General features: G+C 35.6%; 1 protein-coding gene across 1 annotated transcript in view; it reads right to left on the reverse strand.

Annotated features, from left to right (window-relative positions):
- LOC129216436 (WD repeat domain phosphoinositide-interacting protein 2-like) overlaps nt 1-8,753 on the reverse strand; it is a 66,122-nt gene extending 57,369 nt beyond the window's left edge. The window contains exons 1-2 of the mRNA XM_054850650.1: nt 8,578-8,753; nt 123-205 (exon numbers count right to left, since the gene is read on the reverse strand). Of these exons, the coding sequence (XP_054706625.1) occupies nt 123-205; nt 8,578-8,648 (154 nt within the window). The 5' untranslated portion in view covers nt 8,649-8,753. The remainder of the gene's footprint in view (nt 1-122; nt 206-8,577) is intronic.
- Between the last annotated feature and the right edge of the window lie 12,994 nt (nt 8,754-21,747).

Here is a 21,747-nt window from a genome sequence, read left to right on the forward strand (position 1 = left end):
AGCAGCAGTGTAAAGGCTACAAAGAGTGATCACACCATTATGTATGACACCAAGCTATCCTTTCCTCCTAACTACAAGTACTTCAGTCGAGATAATTTTACCTTTTCAAACATTATACTTACTACTTTCATAGGTGGGTGAGCATTCATACACTTGATCCAAGTCATAAATCATGTACCCATTCTTAGAGCCCACTGTCAAAGTCCTATAAAATAGAAAATGCATCAACTTTAATTAAAAGTAATAAAAAAGAGATATTGGTAAAACACCAACTATTATTACATTTATCTTTGTCAACAGTTAAATTTTAGTATGACCCCCCTATCCACAGTACATCAAATTCTTCTCCTATTATTGTATCCTTGTATTCATTTGAATTGATGAAGGCAAGTCATATGTTTTGATGGCAAAATCATAGTTACAAAGGAAAAATGCTTTTATTTGCTCCTTGGTGCACTTTATCATTTTTTCTTCCTAGCCTTGATACTGCATTGGTATTGACAATTACCAATGAAGTAAAAGAATCAGGCCCTGATCTATGAACCCGCAGACATGGGCACCCATAAGCAAAATTTTAAGGGGACTCAGATGCTTTCCCCACAGGATATTTTCCCCATGGAGAATGGTTCAAGTACAGATTAGATATACAGTAGGCGCCGCTTAATGAGATCACTTTGGGACAAACACAGTTCGATAACAATAACTGATTGATAACAATAACCAAAAAGAATCCAGGACAGACAAAATAAAGATTTTTTCAATTGAGAAGCATGTATTCTTTCAACTGCAAATTAAAATTACAATAACTAAACAAAACTCATTTCTGAACTATAAATTACTAGATTAGCAGAATGGAATAGCTCTTTTTTCCTTCGATTTTACCATATGGCCGATGCTACAAAGTCTTTTTTGCCTTTTTAAAAGCAAGATCTGCTCTTTGTCGCATCAAGAAACGTATCCTTTTACCCGACATTCATAAACTACAATTTCAAAGTAGATTCAACTTCACTATCTTCTCCAGCATGGTTTTGCTTGTTGTTCAAATTTTCATTCAGCTTTGTTTTGTTTTCAATCTCATCATGATTTTTTAGAAATTTACAAAGTAATGGCCATAGGCATGCGCACGAACGTCACCAGGGGTACCATGGGTACCATTAGCACATAGAAATGAAAATCAATACGAAAGTGGCTAACATTTTACATTTTTAGGTTCATGAACTTCTTACCTCAATAGATTTAAAAATGTTTTTTTACTTACAATGTTTACTAATGGTACCATGGGTACCATTAGCACATAGAAATGAAAATCAATACGAATGTGGCTAACATTTTACATTTTTAGGTTCATGAACTTCTTACCTCAATAGATTTAAAAATGTTTTTTTACTTACAATGTTTTAAAATTTTCCTTAAGCGAGCAAGTATGGGAGCCTTTCCAAGTGTAATTTCAACCTTCTGGTGCAATGGTACCACCATTTCTGAAGCCCTGAGCATGCCTATGGTAATGACTGAGAAATGTTTACTTGTTCTTCAGCATTTCTTCGACTCATCACGGTTAAATTGTCAAAGCGTTTTTAGAAAATGGCTTTTTCTTTCTCGACAGTTAAATGTTTGCTCTTTTTTTCATGGCTAAAATGCTTGACCATTTAGATTGAAGTTTTTAAGCATAACTAAGCAGGTAGAAAAATTCTGCTTTACAAGTAAAACGGGAGCTTGTTTTTCTGGCAGCTACTTGTCAGGGTTTGCCTTTGTATTTCTTTTGATTGAGAAACAAAAAAGGGGAAAAAATTGAAAGTTTATGGAAAAGTGATAAAAATAAACGAAGACACTGATTACAATATCTAACTTTTTTAACATGTGTTAATATACAAATGTTCCATGACTTCGTGATTCTGATATAACATTAAGCGAATTATAACATTAACCGTGATCACATTAAGTGGCGCCTACTATATTAAAATTTGACATTTTTAATAACTTATTCGTTATTGGTTGGAAAAATATTTTTACATTTTTCCAAAGAAAAAAGTACTAAAAGCAAGGAACTTCTTCTTTCTAAGGGGAGGGGCTTGAGCCCCCACTTGCCCCCCTATATGGGCGCTTATGCCTTCAGACCCTGCAATGTGTGTGGGAGGGAGGGCACCCAAGGGCGGCATTTCAGCATTTCATTTGGGGGGTCGAGTTTCTGAAATGTGTATTTCCACTGTGTGATCCCAAACACTCACTGGCTAACAGAAAGTGCTCATAAAATTGGTTTAATGTGAATAAAAATTAGTGTTTAGAAACAATTAAAATCTCCATTCACTTTCTAATACGTTATCATGTAAAACATCTCGATACTAAACTTTTTATACCTTTTGTTAAAGTTTTAATGCATGATTTTTGGAATTTGGAAGAGCAGGGAATCGTGTTACTAATCAGTGATCAGTATCGTGCTGTTTTGCCAGTACAGTTAAATAGAAAAAATGATGAAAAAGCTCATGCCCTTTAGCATGTATGATTTTGTTTGAATTTTTTGCTCATTCTGCTTCGAAAATAATTCTCTAACCTCCAGAGACATAAAAAAATCTTTCTCTATTAGCTGAGCTGATTGGAATAGTTAAAAATAATTGAAGTAACAAAGTTATGTATAAAAACACTTTTTATATCTTGCTCTTTAAAATCTCCCAGGCCACTTCAAAAATTGTGAGGGTTTAATTTTTCATCATTGAATAATCTAGTCTCGTCGGTGCTCTCAGCTTCAATGAGATGTCATCTGCCTCCAGCTCTGTTATTCATTATTCCAGTCTGATGAGTCGTGGGGAGGGGAGAGCTGACAAGGATGAAACTGCAGTCTCTGTATCTGATTACGGGTCTTGTTGGTATATTGCTTGTAATTTTTCTTGCCCCATGCTAAACATTTTACTCATAATAGAAACATTTTATTTTTCATTTTTCAAAATCCAATCCAGATAATATAGAACCAATCCATACAGAAAAATAATTATCATCAAATCTTGTGTTAATTTCACTTGAAACTGAATCTATTATTTCACACAAAATATTGAAAAATCAATGTTTGACTTCACATTATCATGTAGATTTTTGTCACATTTTTTTTTTTAAATTGGTTCAGAGAAAGAATTTTTTTTTTGAAAAGATTCAAGCTTGACTGAAATATACATCTATGTAAAATCTATTTTCAGTTTCAATTGTAGATTGAACTATGGTAGTATGGTAAAGATAAATAAATACCTTTGTGCTGAATAGTAAAGTCAGACCAAACAACATAAGTTGTTTGGTCTGACTTTACTATGGTAGTATGGTGCACAGATCAATTGTATATTGAACTGTGGCTTGAATAGTCCGAAAATTAAGGGCAGCGGATTAAAGATGTTTTGATAGAATAAAGCATTTTTCAAAAACTTTCCCCAACACAAATTGAATAAAATTTCAAATGAAGTCATACATGTTAAAGGGCATGAGTTTTTTCACCATTGAAAGAATTGTTTTGCAATAATTCTTCAAGTTGTCAAATCACTGGCTTTGAAGTTATCGAGAAATGTTTTTATGGTTTTAACTCTTGAAGACCATCTTGTGTCACTCCAAGATTGCATAATTATAGAGCCCCATAAAAAGTATTTGTTGATGTTTTTTTTTAATTCATTAATCGCATGGATTTTTAGGAAGTTGCTATGAAAGCATATCATGCATTGAGCAGCTGAAACGTGTTTCTAACAGAAGAAAGCAATAAACACTCATTAAACAAATATATACTTTAAAAATGAGCATAAAAGTGAATATAAAATATTAAGGAATTTTTTTGTGAAAACCTTGAGACACACCACTTTGTACGAGCCTCTCATATTGGACATACCATTGTTACACTGGGCACACAAATATGAGATATTTAGCCAATATGAGGAAATGTCTTCTTTAGTTGAAATTAACCATGGTTCTTTATTGGCTTTCTATCGTATGAAAAGGTCAGAAAATACTTCATGAATTTTTAAGTCACCATCCAAATAACGAAAAACATTTTTTCTAGTCTGGGAATGTGTCGAGTTGCGTCAAATGGTTACTGAGAACCAGAACGTTTTTTTTAATGAACATTGATTTCCGACTTGGTGGGTCAGGAGGTGGCAATGACTGTCACAACATGATGTTGTGTACATGTGTGTGCATTTTATTTGTTTTCATTTCAGAAGCATTAACACCCTTTGTCCTGGACAGCTGTGAAATAACGGGTTTACTCAGAACCATGATGCAACATCGGAACTGATGTGATATACCCCACCCTTGGCGACTTTTTCCTGTTGGCGCCAAGAAAGCGTCGCCAAGAAAACGATGTATGACGACAATGTCATACATCGTTCTTAGCGATGCTTTTTTAGCGCCAACAGGAAAAAATCAGATAAAAAAACATGATCAAAGCACTTCAGAACACAATATATATAAAAACAACATAAAAGCACAACAAAAAACAACACGAATATATGCTTCAAAAATGTACAGGGCCCGGGTTTTGTGTAAACATATTAAAATACAATGAAATAAATTATTGTATTAATTACAAGTCGAAATTAATGCATTAATTTTTTTTTCATCATTTCTCCGGGATACGAGCCCTCAGTCTCATAGTACTTTCGTAATGAGACCTCGGCTCGCCGGCCCTGCCTCGGTCTCATTACGAAAGTACTATGAGACCTCTGGCTCGCCAGGACCTCGCTCCGCTCGGTCCGTTATCCCTCCGACTGTTAATATACATTACAGTCGGAGTATGGTCACAGTTATGTATATTTTCATGGAGACACCCAAGGGTGGCTCCTTCCGTTCAGTGTACAATAATGACACAGTTTTAAGTGTAAAATATGCACCATTATTGTGCAGATTTATTAATAAAATTCAGCATTTTTAAGAGTACAACCGAAAGAACTTTCAATTGTTAACATAAAATTCAGTACCTAAAGAAGGCACGTTAATAGAATGTCTAAATAATTCGTGGCATCGATAAGAATTAACTTTTAGAACAAAATAACCGTACTATTTCTGTAAAATTAATTTACATACAGTAAAAATAAAGTTAAAAACTACAAGAACCCCTCAAGGATTTGTAAAAACGAAGAATTTTGGAAGTGAGAGGTTTTTTCTGAATTCTAAAATAAAGAACTTACCTTTTTATATGGTATAAATATTCACACTCAGCCTAAAACAATACATCATATGACAATGGCACGTTACAGATACACACCACGTTGGAGTTAACTTTTAACTAACCTTCAAGTTTGAAGAAACTGGCATTTTCTAATGTTTTTACTTCAAAACACAACTACTGAATTTAAACTAACACAAAATAAGCATTCCTGTAAGGTATATTGCACGAAACAACACCACGTATCTCTCCTGCGTGAAACCCAAACAACCCAAGTAAACAAGCAACCCGAAGGCAATCTTACAAAATCTGTAAGATTGCCTTCGGGTTGCTAAACACAGGTTAGTTTGGCCAGGGATGCCATGCATAAAAAATTATTGCCTCATTGGCGAGAAAAATATTTTAATTTTGTGCAAAAAAATCGAATGTCGCCAAATGGGGGGGTATATCACATCTGTACCGCAACATCTCAGCATCTATCAGGAGGCCAATAGTTAGTGACATTGAGATTGAAAGTTAATGTACCCACATGATTGTTGCGAAAAGTCTTATGAAAAACAAACTCCACTATTCTTATTTTAATACAACGTGACTGAACTTTAGTGGTACTCCAAAACAACACAAGTTATAGTATACAAATACAAAAGTGACGACCAGCAACAGGCTCTGGGCCCAGCTAGACTGGTCCTAGTCAATTTACAATCCCCAGTGAAGATCAATGGCCCTCTTAAAACTATCTACTCCCGTGCTCATTACAACCTCTCCCGGTAAGCTGTTCCAAGGTTCCACTACCCTGCTATAATAATAAGTTTTCCTAATATCCGTGTTAGCCTGAGATTTAAATAGCTTAAAACAATGACCCCTTGTCCTGTTTTCAGTGCTAAACTTTAGCCCCGTAACATCTTTCGTTTTAATAAATTTAAACAGCTGAATCATGTCCCCTCGGTCTCTTCTTTGCTCAAGACTGTACATTTTTAACCTTCTAAGCCTGGAATCATAATCTAAGTGGGAAAGTCCACTTATTAGCCTTGTAGCCCGCCTTTGAACCCTTTCCAATACATTAATGTCTTTCTTAAGATAAGGAGACCAAAACTGAACAGCATACTCCAAATGAGGTCTTACCAAACTTTTATATAAGGGCAGAAGAACTTCTTTAGATTTGTTCAAAATAGATCTATTGATAAAAGGGCCGTGTCCAAGGGGAGGGTTTTAGGGGTTAAACCCCTCTCATTGGGGAAAAAAATAAATTTTTTTAAAGCAAATGAAGCAAAGTGAACATTTGACTAAAATTAACTGAAATGTTGATATTTGTGCACAGTATTTAAAAAAAAAATTCTCTTTGAAGTTTCCCGGTATTTTAAAATAGGGAAGTTTTCGATTTTTCAATTTTATTTTTATATGATAGAGTAACATGTATGAACATCATAGGTGAAAAAATTTTTGCGATACGATAAGTAGTTTTTTTTTTAATTAATTTTCAAAGTTCAAGCCCTTATGACGTCAAATGGCATAGGAAGTGACGTCCGATAGGAGAGAAACGCTAGCGAACCGGTTCCCATGCCATGGGAGAAACCGAAGAACGTGCATTCGACTTCAAAGACGAAACGTAAAAGGCTTATCTCCTCGTATTCAACTCCTCGCGTTTCTGGAACATTAAACCTCTCATCCTCTCGGAAATATTCGAATATCACCATTGATATTATTTGAGGAAGATTATTTAGATTGTGCTTTAACGAATCCGGCTTCCAGAGTGTGTTCAAAAGGATTATTGAATTTCTAAAAAATAAAAATATCAGCACGCTCAAAATATCCCTAGCGAAAACAAGGGATCTTCGGCGGAAGGCTGCCCATTCGCGCCCTGTGACGTAGGCTCGTGACGTTTCAGAAGAGCGCACTTTTACGTGTGGATTTTTAAAAATTCATTAAAAATAAACCACGGTGTTTTAAAATTCGGCGATGGTGAATTTTTTAGTTTTGAGGGTCAATTAACAATATCCAATAGCCAAAATATGAACATTTAATAGGTTGCAACTTCCCTATTGCCCTCTACTTTTTATCAACAAAAGTCACATTTTGAAAAAATATTGATGGAGGAACCGTTGAATGGGCTGTGAATAGAAAGCATTCAGGAGTTACATTACCTCAAAAATGACCAAACAATCAAAAAATAATAATTTTTTTTAATTGCTCATTTCAAAGCAAAAAATTATTAATAACACTGGGGAAAAGTTGCATCGCTTTTTTTGAACTGTTTAAAAAGTCATGAATGGTTTTAGGTCACGCTCGCAATGTGTTCTTATGCGAAAGAAAAACTTTAACTTTCTCCATGATTTTTTTTTCTCATGTTATTGGAATCCCCCTCATTGTGGCCATTAAACAGAAGTGAACTGTTTGACAATCTGTTGTGTTTTCCTGACTATGCTATGCAGCTAAGAATGAAAACCATTGAAGCCCAAACCCCTCCCTTTCTGAAATCCTAAACACGGACCTGATTGATAAACCCAAGCATCTTATTGGCTTTGTTGCTAGCTATGCTACACTGTTGGCTGAACTTTAAATACTGACTTATTAAGATGCCCAGATCAGTAACTTTTTCTGTCTGACTAATGACTGAACCTTGCAAATAATAACTTGTACACTTATTTCCATGCCCTAAATGTAGCATTTGACATTTCCCAACATTAACAGCCATACCCCATTTATCAGCCCACTCCGTAATATGATCTAGATCCTCTTGCAGCTGATTTGCTTGTTCTTCATTTTCTACACTCGCCATAACTTTGACATCATCAGCAAAACAATGCATGTTCCCAGAAATATTTTTATAAATATCGTTCATGAAAATAATGAACAAAACAGGCCCTAACTCTGATCCTTGAGGAACCCCGCTTAAAACTTCACTACAATTAGAATAATGTCCCCTTACAACTACTCTTTGTTTCCTTTCAGTCAGCCAGTTTTTTACCCAAATGAAAGTTTCCCCTCCTATTCCTATATCAGCTAATTTGCTAAGTAGAGCAACATGCGATTCCTTATCGAAAGCTTTTTGAAAATCAATGTAAACAACATCTACAGGCTTCTTATTGTCCAAAGCCATGGTAACTTTGTCATAGAAATGTAATAAATTAGTTGCACAAGATTTACCTTTCCTGAAACCGTACTGAAAACTAGTCAATACATTATTAGTCTCTAAAAAATTTACTATCTTAATTTTTATCAATGTTTCAAAAATTTTGCAAACCACCGAATTTAGACTCACAGGTCTTTAATTTCCTGCACTCCCTTGTGCCTATGGAAGACAAAATAAGAGGTTCATTTAGTTTAATAAATAACACCCTTGATTTTAAAAGAACGTGGTTAGTAAAATAAATAAAAACCGAGTTTAACAATGAATAAATCTATGCATTAGGTAAACAAATTAAAACACAATATTGAAGTAATCTTACGTTGAAGTTTGATTGAAATTCAAATAAAGAATTTCTTTCGCTGTCACGGGATCGTCACTAGAAATGTTCATCTCGGTATTACAATACCTCAGGAGAATAGCAAGAAAAGACAAACAGAAGTATTTTTCCTATCAAATTAATTTCCACGCGGAGTTTCACATGCACATGCACTCGGCTTCTGCTCAACAGCGCATAAACAAAAATGATTAAAGGGACGAAATTACGGTATTGCTAACTTAGAACTGGCAACGCTATCCCACCGATACAAGAGAGCGCTGTAACATGTAAGCTCCCAAAATTCTAATGATCCAAAGATCCGCACTATGTATTTTGGGGGAGAATTGATAGGGAATAAAATATTGTATTGTATAGAGCAGGATTTTCCAATCTACTGCTCGTGAGCATATCTTGCTTATGGAAAGCTTAAGAAAAACTGAATGAGAAAAAAGCATTTTTTTTTTTTAATTTCCTTTGAGCAATTTTAACCCGTAACAGGGGAGATGCAAAAGTAGGACGTAACAGGGGACGTGAGGTCTCAGAGACCGATTTACTTTCAATTTTTTTAAAGACGTGTAATTAAGATACATTCCTCAAGAACGTAGCCAAGAAGGGGGTCCATGGGGTCCGGAAACCCCCCCCCCCCGTCCCGAAAGACCACTGTCTGCTTTTTGTCAGTTGTTGCTCACCCACTTTATGAACAAATTTAAATTATATCCAAGTGCAAAATTAAGGGGGAGGGGCAAGTGTGGATCCAAGGGGGGATCATGAGCCTACTCCCCTTAATACCCATCAGATCCTTTTTATTCTTCCAGTTACAGATTTTTTCGAAGGAGATATTGAGGATCACCCAGTTTGTATAAAAAATTTAATTATATCCAAGCGCAAAATTTACGGAGTGGAAGAGCCTGGATCCAAGACGGGGGGGGGATCATGAGGGTCATGACGCCACCCCCCTTAATCAAACCAAACATTACCCACCATATCCTTTTCAATCTTCCAGTTACAGATTTTTTTCGAAGGAAAAATTGAGGATCACCCAATTTGTGTACAAATCTAAATTATATCCAAGTGCAAAAATAGGGGGTGGGGGAAGCGTTTTTGTATTTAAATTAGAAAGATTTTCGTGCTGAGAGTCTGGCTTTAAGCAGTTTTGAAGCAACATATTGCAGTTATCGGTCTAGGAAGATTGGGCGCCGGGAATTTTGGACGTCGAGCATTTTGGGCGCCGGGAAATTTGGGCGCCGAGCACTTTGGGCGCCGAGCATATTGTGCCCAATATTCCCGGCGGCGAATTTTGAAACGCTCTCAATGCTTACGTTACGGTAGCTACCGGTTAGTTAACCACGTGACAGCTAATGATCACGTGCTCGAATCAACTGCTTAGAATGGTAACCGGTTGATCATAGAACGCTGGGGTTAGAAACGGTAGACCGGTGAGGTTCGTCGAACGTTCGCCGAGCTCAATTGGTAGCTACCGGTTAATCGATCACGTGACATCTAATGATCACGCAGCGGTTAGCAACCGGTTACTCTGTGGTCGACTGGTCAGGATCGCCGAACAAAACCAATGGACCTTATTCACGGTTTGGCAACGGTCCCATCAGCTGTCCGTCTGCGGGTATTTTGACATATTACGTACCCAGCTAGCACACGAACATTCGGCCAACGTTAGCTTATTACGTTAGACTTATGTCGGCCTCTTACATTAGAACATACGTTAAAGTGCACCGTCGGAAAACGGTTATCCAACGATTGGTTTCCAACGTTATCTCAACATTTTTCCAGCGCTGTTCCTACGTAAAATGCAATGGTGAACCAACCAATTCCAAACGTTATTCCAATGTAAATTACAACAGTTAAACAACACTTCTTAACATTATCCCAATATAAATTTCGACGCTTATCCAACAATTTTCCAACGTTAGCTGCAACGTTAGATTGATTATTTTCCGACGCTATTCTGATAAAAAATCAACATTTAAGTAACTATTTCCCAATGTTATTGAAATTTAATATGCGCAACCTTAATAGTGTGCTACCTCAGATTGCTTTCCTGCCTATTTCATTTGAATTTTTTATTATTTTCCCTCATCAAATCAATATACTTTACCAAATATATATCAAATCATTATTATTTTACAAGCGTAGAAATAGAAATACTAAAAATTAAAAAAATATGCTGAAGCATGGAAATTCTTATATGCTAAAATAAATTAAAATATAGTAGAGAAATAGTTGCATCATGTATAGTATCTATAATTTATGTAACTTTTTGCCCTTTGTGACATCATAACCTTTATTGCTACCTCTGATTGCTCTCAAACCTGTTTCATTTAAAGTTTTTACTATTTTCACTCATTACATCAATATATTGTTTCAAAGAGTAAAAATGCTAAAAAAAAAAAAAAAAAATACAATTTATCATTTCCCTATCATTTACAAACGTTTCAATAAAATATGAACAAAAATTAAGATATTTATAATTCTTACCTTTTATTTTTCTGAATAATTACTCGAAAATTATCTTCATAAGCATACATTAGTTTCTTTTTTCTTTTTCAGGAAATATTAATTACCAGCAAGGTTATTCTTAAGACAGAATAAAATCTTTGACTTTAAAATTCTGCCATGAAAAATAACCTAGCTTGTTTGAAGGTTCAATTTTGCTTTGACCTGAAATAAGAATTAAAAAAAAATAAATAAATAAAAATAAAAAATAAAAAAAACATATGCATACACATTCAGTTAGAATCTTCATAACAATTAAAATGACGTGGGTTAAACTTGAATATCATGAAAACTACTTATTTTATTGTTTTGTCGAACTATTATACTCTCCCATTTCATTAAAAAATTCATGTTCATTGACTTTTTTTTTTTTTTTCATTTTAGTATTAGGGAAGGAATTTTAATGTATTTTATCCATCAACGAGAAAAGTTCATGCAAAGACACAATTTTATTTCTATGGTAAATTGCACATGTATTGTGCGTTTAAAATTACCAAAGCTAAACAAAGGAACAACATGAAATTCTAAAACGAATTCAAAGCATTCACAAAATTCTCTAAAAAAACTAGTTAAAGCATCTATCAAAAAAAGAAAATCAGTTCGAATGAGCAAAAATTTCAAGAATTTCGATTCATCTGAGACCCTTCCCTCCCCCCCCCCCAAAAAAAAAGATAAAATTCCCCTAGAAACAACCTCTTCCTAAAACCTCCTGCCAAAATGAATTTGTAGGAAAAATTCTAGTAGTTTGAAACAAGAAAAATCTGGGCCTGCACAGCCACAATCATTTGTCGTGCTTGGAAAACAAATAAAAGTAGAATGCATTTAATAATCAAACACACACATACCAAAAAAAACAATGTTTTATTTTAGTTTTAAATTTATTGAAAGAAAGAAAAATAGTTGGAAAAATGAATTGAATTACTTTGGAAGACTTTAGTACTTGCGAGATTGAACGACACTCGCCGTGAGCAAGTACGACACGTGTGAATGTGTATGTGACCCTGGAATGAAAAAGAAAATGGCTATGCCCCTGGCGCACTCACTCCTCCCTCACCCCTTTTTCAAGTCATGGGTCTCAACAAGACTGCAGAGGCGGGGGGGGGGGGGCGTATGGGACGCATTACGCACGCTTCGCAGAACGCGCAAATCAGCAACCAGCTTACAATAAATGGGCGTAAATGTGAAACAGGTTTGAAGGTTAGAAATAAGTTGGGAATACGTTTAGTCGGATATAGGTTGGTTTTAAACCATCCTCCGATGCTTCAAATGATCGGATGAGCGTATGAAAAAACCAATATCTAACCAAAACATATTTCCAACCATTACGATGCATTTTCAACCTTTCTCCAACGTAAATCCGATGGTTTGTGCTACCTGGGTAGTGTCAGTAGTGCTAAAAAAACTCGTTTTATTTAAGGATTACTGGACTTCATGGGCATAATGAACATGTTAAACGCTTAAAAAGACTTACGAATGCATGGAAAATGCTGAGAAACAGGGATAATAAAAAGAGAATTCGAGTTTTCACCATGTTTCTGATAAGGAACCAAAGAGGCTTAAACCCGTGAAAATACGATAATAAAGAGAGTATTTCGTATCAAATGAATCGTTCATCATTCTTTTACAACGTTTCCTAGTTAAAAACGTAAAAAACCTCCCATTTTTAAATAGAAAGAAGAGTTTATAAGCCACACAAAAGCAAGCGTTTTTATACGCTGTAGTGCCGGATTTTCGTCTGCTACAGTTCCCACAATGCACTGCAGTGAGGGTTTTTACCCGCAGTGACGTCAGGTGAATACTGTCCATTACAGTACATTGGCGAAATGAGAAATAAAAACGAGCGCGTTCAATTAAACAGCATGGTGACCTAGATACATTAAAGCAACCCCGAGTAAAATGTAAACAGAGCCGCCCCTTTAAATTGTGAGGTAGAAATTGCACTGCGAAATATTGCTGTTTAAAGTTTTAGTTCGTTTTAATTTCACGATTTACTGTTTTTTGTGTTGTGAAATATTTCCGTTTTCGTAGGGTTTCTTCTGAATCTTAATTTACGTCTGTATTGTTGTTATGTTTGGAAAATTCTACTTGCTGTAAACATTCGCAATAAACTCACATTGAAAGAGACGCAGAACAGATTTTAACATGGTAGATAATACATGCTAAAGTAAGACAAAACAACGTTAGAAGAAGCACAAATTTGTAAATTACAGCAGACACGTGTTTCGGCGTTACAGGGAACGCCTTTTTCAATGCAAAAAATAATGAGCTTATGGATGAAAACACATCCGACAAAGGCCAAGAGCAGATAAGCATGCAGCTTAAAAGATAAAAACAACGGATTAGCCAAACACCAATGACAAAGTTATGACCTGATCAGGAACCAATAGGAATGCAAGCAAAGGCCAAGAGCTTTTTCTTAGGTACGAACCCAGAAAGAAAGAATTCAATTGGACAAAGATTAAGCCGTGCTGTTTCAAAATGAGTTTTTTTGACTGTTGATTTTTTTTATATTCTTGAGAATAGTAACTGAAATACAATCTGAGTGTGCTTCTCTTATGTTGTTGATGTTTTAATTTATTGGTTTTCTCTGAACAATATGTTGAAGATTTTGGTTATTTCATAAAGTTTTTTAACAATAAAAATGTCGTGAGAAAATCTGTAAAAAATACTTCCATTTAATGATCTAAGAAATACATTTTATTTCAGGAAAGAATATAAATCCTTTTCATTTAATTTAATTTCACCTTCATCTGTCTCAGTTTTTAGTTTTATAAAAAAAAAGGGGGGGGGAAAGGATGGGTGGGAAGATGTTGAGTCACTGCTCCTATGCTCTGTGGGGCTCGTGAGAATTTGAGCGACCAGTGTCAGCCTTTGCACACTCCCCCCCCCCCCCCCCATTTCCTAGAAAAAATTAAAATGTCACGTTTGGCTACCACCAACTACTCTCGCAATCAGTAGTCATTGCCCCCCATGAGGAACTGTAAGCTTTTCCATTTCGATTGTTTTATGCTCCGAACTTGTATCACTCCTTAACTGTATACTAAATCATTATAGTCTAATAGGTGTGAGTTCATTTGTATGCTAATGATAATAATATATTCAGAGCTCTAAAAAATTTTTTTTTTTTTTTGGCCTTGTTAATTTTGCCTGAATAAACTGATAATTGATAACAATTTGCAGATTGCACCAAAATCTTAATTATATTAAAATGTTCCCTATCAAAGAAGTTTACAGCAAATATTGTATAATTGACTTTGAATTCATAGCACCTGTGATAATTAAGTTAGAGGGGGGAGGGGAGCCAAAGTGGCCTTGGCTAGTGCATTCTTGCACCCTTTGAACTTGTTTGTTTCCGTTTTTTTTCCCTTACATTCATGGCATGCGAAAAATCCGGAAAACTTGCAGAAGGGGTTATCTATTCATATTGTATTGTAAAACTCTGAATTTGGAGCACTTCAGAAGTGATTGGTAGTTGGGGGAAAGGGTTCCAAACATAACAACAATACAGACGTAAATTAAGATTCAGAAGAAACCCTACGAAAACGGAAATATTTCACAAAAAACAGTAAATCGTGAAATTAAAACGAACTAAAACTTTAAACAGCAATATTTCGCATTGCAATTTCTACCTCACAATTTAAAGGGGCGGCTCTGTTTACATTTTACTCGGGGTTGCTTTAATGTATCCAGGTCACCATGCTGTTTAATAGAACGCGCTCGTTTTTATTTATCATTTCGCCAATGTACTGTAATTGGTTTTGATCGGCGATCCTAACCGGTTGACCACTGAGTAACCGGTTGCTAACCGCTGCGTGATCATCAGATGTCACGTGATCGATTAACCGGTAGCTACCAGTTGAGCTCGGCGAACGCAAGCATTCCTTGCGTTCGACGAACCTCACCGGTCGACCGGTTACTAATCGCAGCGTTCTATGATCAACCGGTTACCGTTCTAAGCAGTTGATTGGAGAACGTAATCATTAGCTGTCACGTGGTTAACTAACCGGTGAACGTAAGCATTGAGAGCGTTTCAAAATTCGCCGCCGAGCATTTTGGACGCCGGAAACATTGAGCGGCGAGCATTTTAGGCCCCGAGAATACTGGGCACAATATGCTCGGCGCCCAAAGTTCCCGGCGCCCAATAGTCGGCGCCCAATCTTCCCATTTCGGCAGTTACATATACATTGCAATGCATATCTCAACACAAAATACCTGGTACCTAGAAACGAGACAATGTAGAGGCTTTGCTTTAAAAAAAAATAAAGAGGGGGTGGGGCAGGGGTTAAGGTAATTTTTGTTGGATATTTGTAAACAAATTCTGGCAAATAGGTTTTTCTTTAAAAACCTGGAATTCTTTAATTTTTTTTTAATTATTTTTTTTAAAGAGGAATATATTGTTTGAACAGATCATTGCTAAACCTCTATTGCAGTTACATCTATATTTGCACATAAACAATTAATATTCACAAAAGAGTTGTTTTGCGGAAAATAAATTTCTTTAAGTGTGCGTAAAACATTGAAACCTCGCTTATCGTACACCCCTCATTTCGAACAGTTTTTGTTCCCCTCCATTTTCTAGGATTAAAACATTAAATTTCCCTTTATTAAAGTGGAGACTCTCAAACTCGGTCTCGGATACAACTTTTCTTGTAAAAAGGATTTTCACTCTCATTAAAACGGACTCTTCGACAATTTTGGCGAAATGTGGTTAGTTTTCGATCTTAAAGCATATTTGCCGCAAACTCTGCTAGCAGGTACTAATAACGAAGTTTTGCACAAAGTGGGGGATTTTTATAAAGGACTTTTGCCAGTTAATACATCATCGCTGCAAGTTGAATATCAACTGTGGGTCGCGAAGTGGACACGGGAAAAGAATCAAAATCCCGTTAAAGATTTCCCTCCGTGTATCATAAAACTTATCGAAGAATGTGACAAGGACATGTATCCTGGAATAAATTGCCTTCTTCGACTCACAGCTACATTGCCAGTTAGTATTGCCACAAGTGAGCGAACCTTCTCGACATTGCGGCGTTTAAAAACCTGGTTAAGAGCCTCAATGTGTGAGGAACGCCTTGTGGGACTTTCTCTCTTAAATATCCACAGAGACATTGATGTAAACATTGACCACATAATCACTAGATTCGCAAAGAAGTCAAAAAGGAAGTTAAACTTTGTCTTGTGAGAAAATGTGTGGAAGAAAACCGTACTAAAATAATGTTTGGAGGGGACCCCGGAAATTGAAAAGCGCTCACCTTCACCAATGTTATTTTTCGTAACAAAGTTTTCATGAATTTATTTTCAAATGTTTTTTAGGATCCCTTAAGGTTAATTTAACTACTTTTTAATGCATAAAAATAACTATGTAGTAAGATGTGTCATGTGTAGTCTATTCCAGTCAAGAAAAAATTACCTCCGAAAATCTAATCGTATGATAATACAAGCAATTTTTAAAAATGATACTCAAATTGTAATATTTTGTTACAACTCAAAAATTATTTTGATATTATCGAATGATGAATTGGGACCTTCCAATATTCGGTGCAGTATTTATTTAGTTAATATTTAGTTTATTTGTGTTTTTAATATTTCTCACAATTAGTCAAAGTCACTCATTCAATCATCTAATAAATCACCCACGTTTTATTTACTGAGTAATTTGATCGAAAATATTTTTCACAATCGAATAGAACATATTTCATTCGAAAAATATTTCAATTTTCTCTTTGCCCCATGGAAAAAAAAAGTGAACATTTTCCACTTTTTTATTTGAAGAAACAATTTTACTGCCAAAAATCAAAAATAAGGTTTCAATGCAAGTTTTGTTATAAAATACAGTGTTTTTTCTTTATGTACTGTAATTTTCAAAACAAATTTCCAATTTGCTCATTTTGAAAAAGCTCAGTCATGTTAACTATTTCACTTTGCCCCACATTCCCCTATTAAAAACCCTGTATAATTTCACCGAGATGCTGCAAAATAAGCGGTTTCAATTAGAAACATTGTCATAAAGATAACATGAAGGTAAGGTTTTTAACTATACCCATACTTCATTTGAGTTTTTATAAATTAATTTATGTGTTAACTATAAAATATTATGTAACTAAGAAAATCATACCTTCATAACACTGTAAGTTTTATTGTATTTAGTTTATAGTATATTTACATTAGTAGTATTGTATTATATTTTATTTTATGTAGAAATTATTTCTTTCAAAGTAGTTGTCGATTTGTTCTTAATGCCCTGATGCAGATGACATATCATTTTGATACTAAATGCCGTTTCTATTAATATTATATGGCTTAGCCAAGAAACTACCATGTGATTTTTTTCATTCTACGTTTTTTATAAGCTAAAAAATAAATCTATTGTTTCCAAAACAGCTTCTTGGATAGAAATGACTCTTCTAGGCTACACATTATTTTAAAATGTTAATAGTTGATTCCCTCAAAGAGGAATTAACAGACGAAACGCGGTATTAGGTTCTTCGATGAATTAAATGTATTCTGCCGCTCTGGCCTCTGACTCCTGAAGTACAGTTGACTCTTTTACCTGAACACCCAGATATTCTGAACACATTTTGATGGTCCCGGGAATCACGTATGCATTACTTTCGTCTACCCCTCTACTGAACACCCTCTTAAACTGAAGACTTTCGTTGGGTCCAATGAGTGTTCAGAATAGAGAGTCTATTGTATTTCCTTAGCAAACAAAATACTTTTAATGAAATATGCTTTGTGTGTTTTGTGTTCTTTTTCATGACTGAAAGTTTTTTATTTATGTAAAAGAGGTCAATTAAAAAATTTAAAAAAATAGATGCATTCATTTATTCCTTTGGGAAGGGCCTGAACCCCCTGGACTTCCCCTAAAATCTGCTACTGACTATTCAGTATGGTATTTGTACAATTTGAAATTCTTGTTCGATTTATAATTTTTTCATTTTCATTTTAGTATAATCTAGTGCGTTGACCAACATAAATGACTGCTGCGGCTCCTAGTTCAAATTAGAAAAATCAGGCCTCCACAAAGTTTAAGAATTGTAACGTTTAGAATATACATAGTTTTCTTAGAAGCATACTGTATTTTTTGTTTTATATATGCTAATAATGCAACAACGATTTGTTGGTAAGTAAGAAACAAGCACAAGATTTCAATACCAACGTTTTCAGATTCTTCATACAAAACGAAATATGGTAAAACTACAATTTAGACCGAAGAACCCCCCTTTTTTTGACGAGCATGCTGTTACTCCCCCCCCCCCACCAAGATACCGTTTGTGGGTACACGTTTGGTGACCCCTCCCTTAACCGGAGCCTGGATCCGCCCTTGTGTCCTACACACACGCGCATACATACACAACTACACACGCATACATATACAAACACATACATACACACACGCATACATATACAAACACATACATACACACACGCATACACCTACACACAAACACATACACAAACACATACAGACACCTACACCAGTGGCGTAGCCAGGGGAGGGCCCACCGGGCCCGGCTCCCCCCCCCCCCCCCCCGAAATTTTCGTCATCGACATATAGTAATATTTCATGTAAAAATTATTTTTTAACCAACTTTTTCGTGGCGAAAAAGTTGGTATAAAAAAAATTGTTTGTATGACAGCAGTGGTGTAGACGGGGGGGGGGGGGGGGAGGATGCAAAAAAAAAAAAAAAACTAATACCTGACATGAACAAAGTACATTATGTTTTAAGTCAAGGAGAGAGGAGGCAATTATTTCCACCTAAAATCCTCTCTCCCGAATCTCCGAGAAACCAAGGCTAGGATGGGACAAAATTTAAAGTGTACGCCTTTGATATCACCGCTTCAAGTCGCCTGAGCTATCCGTTCCGGATCTTGTCGGATTACTCGTTGACCCCCCGTGTCTAATGATGGGGATTCTTAATCGGTCTGTGCGTACTACCAGTCGAGTTCAGAAGGACCCCCTAAAGCGGATTCTTCAGTCTTCTATTGTAAACAACGGGGCCCTTTATGCAATGCATGCTCCAGGAATGACGGCGTCTAAATTGATAATGGCCCAGTTTTACTGCCCAGTTATCTGTCAGATATAGATTATCTGCGCCACTAGCACTCTGTTCTCGAGCTGAATAATACTAAACAGGTTGCACTAATCACCAGACCACAATACGGACCTTGCCCCTGCCATGGCTCTGGCCCCTGCCAGGGAAGTGCTTTCGGCTTATGAAAGCGCAAATTATCCAAATCGACAACAACTTGTCACAGAAATCCATTGACACTTTCCCTTGAAGATTGATGCCTAATAAAACTTCCAAATTGTTCCTTCTTGGCAAGGTCTTTTTGTCCTGAAGCATCTACAAAAAGTATCCAGTGGAGAGGGATCGTTTTTCAGAAAACATTAGTTTAATCACTTTACATAAGGAAGGGAGAAATTTATTTGGATGCAGTGGGATAAGAATCAGTCCATTTTCTGTTCTCTACCCAAACACAAGTTTTATTTATGATTCCGCTGTACGTTAAAGTTCTCTTTCAGTTCAGAAGGAAAAAGCGTGTACAAAGAGAAATTTTTGATGGATTCTACAAATAAATGAGGTAAATTATCCTGCAATATTTTATGAACTGCTAACTTTTTATTCCATATTTCATTGCTGTTATTCTTTAAAAGGAAGGGGTTAGGGGGGGATTTGGTTTCAAGAAAAAATCATATGTTAAATTTCGAGAGGAGATTTATTGTTTTAGCTACTTTTACATTGAAAAATACATATCCCATCAAGATTGTCACGAATAAAACATTTTGTACTTATGCTTGAGGATAAGGAAAAAGATTCTTCAATTTGAAAAAAAAACCGACTGTTTATAATTATTGAGCTTTTTATTTATTTATTTATCTTGAATTTAATTATTTTATGATATTTCACTCTTAAGAATGAGAATTTGGTTTTGTCCCTCTAAGTTCACAATTTTTGTACTCCTTATTTGCAAATAGTTGACGAAATGACTTTTTTTTTAAGTATCGTTTTAACAAGTAACTAATTTTGCTACTGTCGATACCGCATTATTCAAAATTTATATAAACTATAAAAAAAAAAAAAAAAAAAAAGAGATAGAATAAGTAAAAAAAAAAAAAATTGGTTGATTGACACAAAATTTATTTTTTTATTTTCTGGAAGATGTGAAGCCATACAATAGTTTAACGTACCAAAAATGAAAATTAGGTTTAGCTAATAACTCTAGTTAGCTTTACTATTCAATAATTGAATTACCTTTCAGATTTAAAAACAAATAGAATTTTTTTTTTTTACAAACCATACGACAATTCAAATAAAAATGAATAGAGCTGCACATTTGACCAAACAGTTATTTTTTTTTACTGGGGAAGTGGAGTGAGAAAACTTCAGACAAAACAATGTAGTGACGAACAAAAGAATTCATTAACGTATTACATAATATTTATAATTCAGTTTAATGTGAGTTTCATTTACCTAAATTTTATTTAAATACGTCTAAATATTTTTCTTAAGCATCATAAAATTCTTCGAAAAATATTTTACCAATTCTACACTAACAGCGAAGTAATTATTGGTACATAATAGCTCCTGTTCTGTTTATTTTAGTTTTTAAACAAATATTATTTTACGTAGCTTCCTTCTTCATCAGCTCTCTTCTAACTAATGAGATAATTAAAAAGATTAGTTTCTTTAGATTTCAATTTAGATATCAAATCTAAAGTTTTCTTTAGATCTCTTACGGGATTCTAAGAATATACAATTATGAAAAAAAAAATGAACTGCTGAATGAAGCCTTCTCGATATTTCCTTAATAAACTATTTAATTTTAATCCGAATCTTGTTTCAACTGATGAAGGGTGGATACTAATCATGAATATGTGCAAAAATTAAGGACGAAGTCGAAAAATTAGCATATCAGCTGAACGAAGAGGCAGAGCAGACAGAAAGACCAATCAGGAGATTAAGTAAGGTAATGTTCGGTAGCACATGCGCAGATATGCAGGCAGACATAATGGGGGAGTGTCTGAGTAGTATAAAGCATGTTGTCGGTGTAAGATCAGTATTTCTGGCAAAGAGATTGCACGCCGTATAGCAGTTAAAATCACACTAAGTTGCTGCCTCAGCGAGAAATGGCGAATAATCAATCTGTTAGACGACATCTGGATGCTTTTACCCGAGGTCGAATCATTGGGAAGTTGGAGGAAGGCCGCAGTGTGACAAGTGTGGCTGCAGAGTTCGGAATTGCTCACAGCATCGTTTCACGACTTTGGAGACAATTTCATACTACAGGATCAGCTATCCGGGGGTTCAGTAGTGGTTGCCCACGCCCGCAGATGACCGGTATATTGTCTTACAGGCCAGAAGAAACAGGCGGCAGACAGCGGGAGAAATCGCTAGACACACGACACAGGCGACTGGACGACCGATATCGCGTTTTACCGTGGCCAGAAGACTGCACGGTGGTGGTCTGTTTGCACGACGCGTGTACCTCTAACGCCTGCCTATCGGAGAAGGCGTTCTCTGTGGTGCCGGGAACACCGGAATTGGAGAGACAATGAATGGGGACGAGTACTCTTTATAGATGAGAGCAGATTCAGTCTGAGTAGCGATTCTCATCGCATACCCATCTGGAGAGAGCGGGGAAGCCGCAATCATCCCT

Source organism: Uloborus diversus, chromosome 2, assembly GCF_026930045.1.
Source record: "Uloborus diversus isolate 005 chromosome 2, Udiv.v.3.1, whole genome shotgun sequence".
Classification (NCBI taxonomy): Eukaryota; Metazoa; Arthropoda; class Arachnida; order Araneae; family Uloboridae; genus Uloborus; species Uloborus diversus.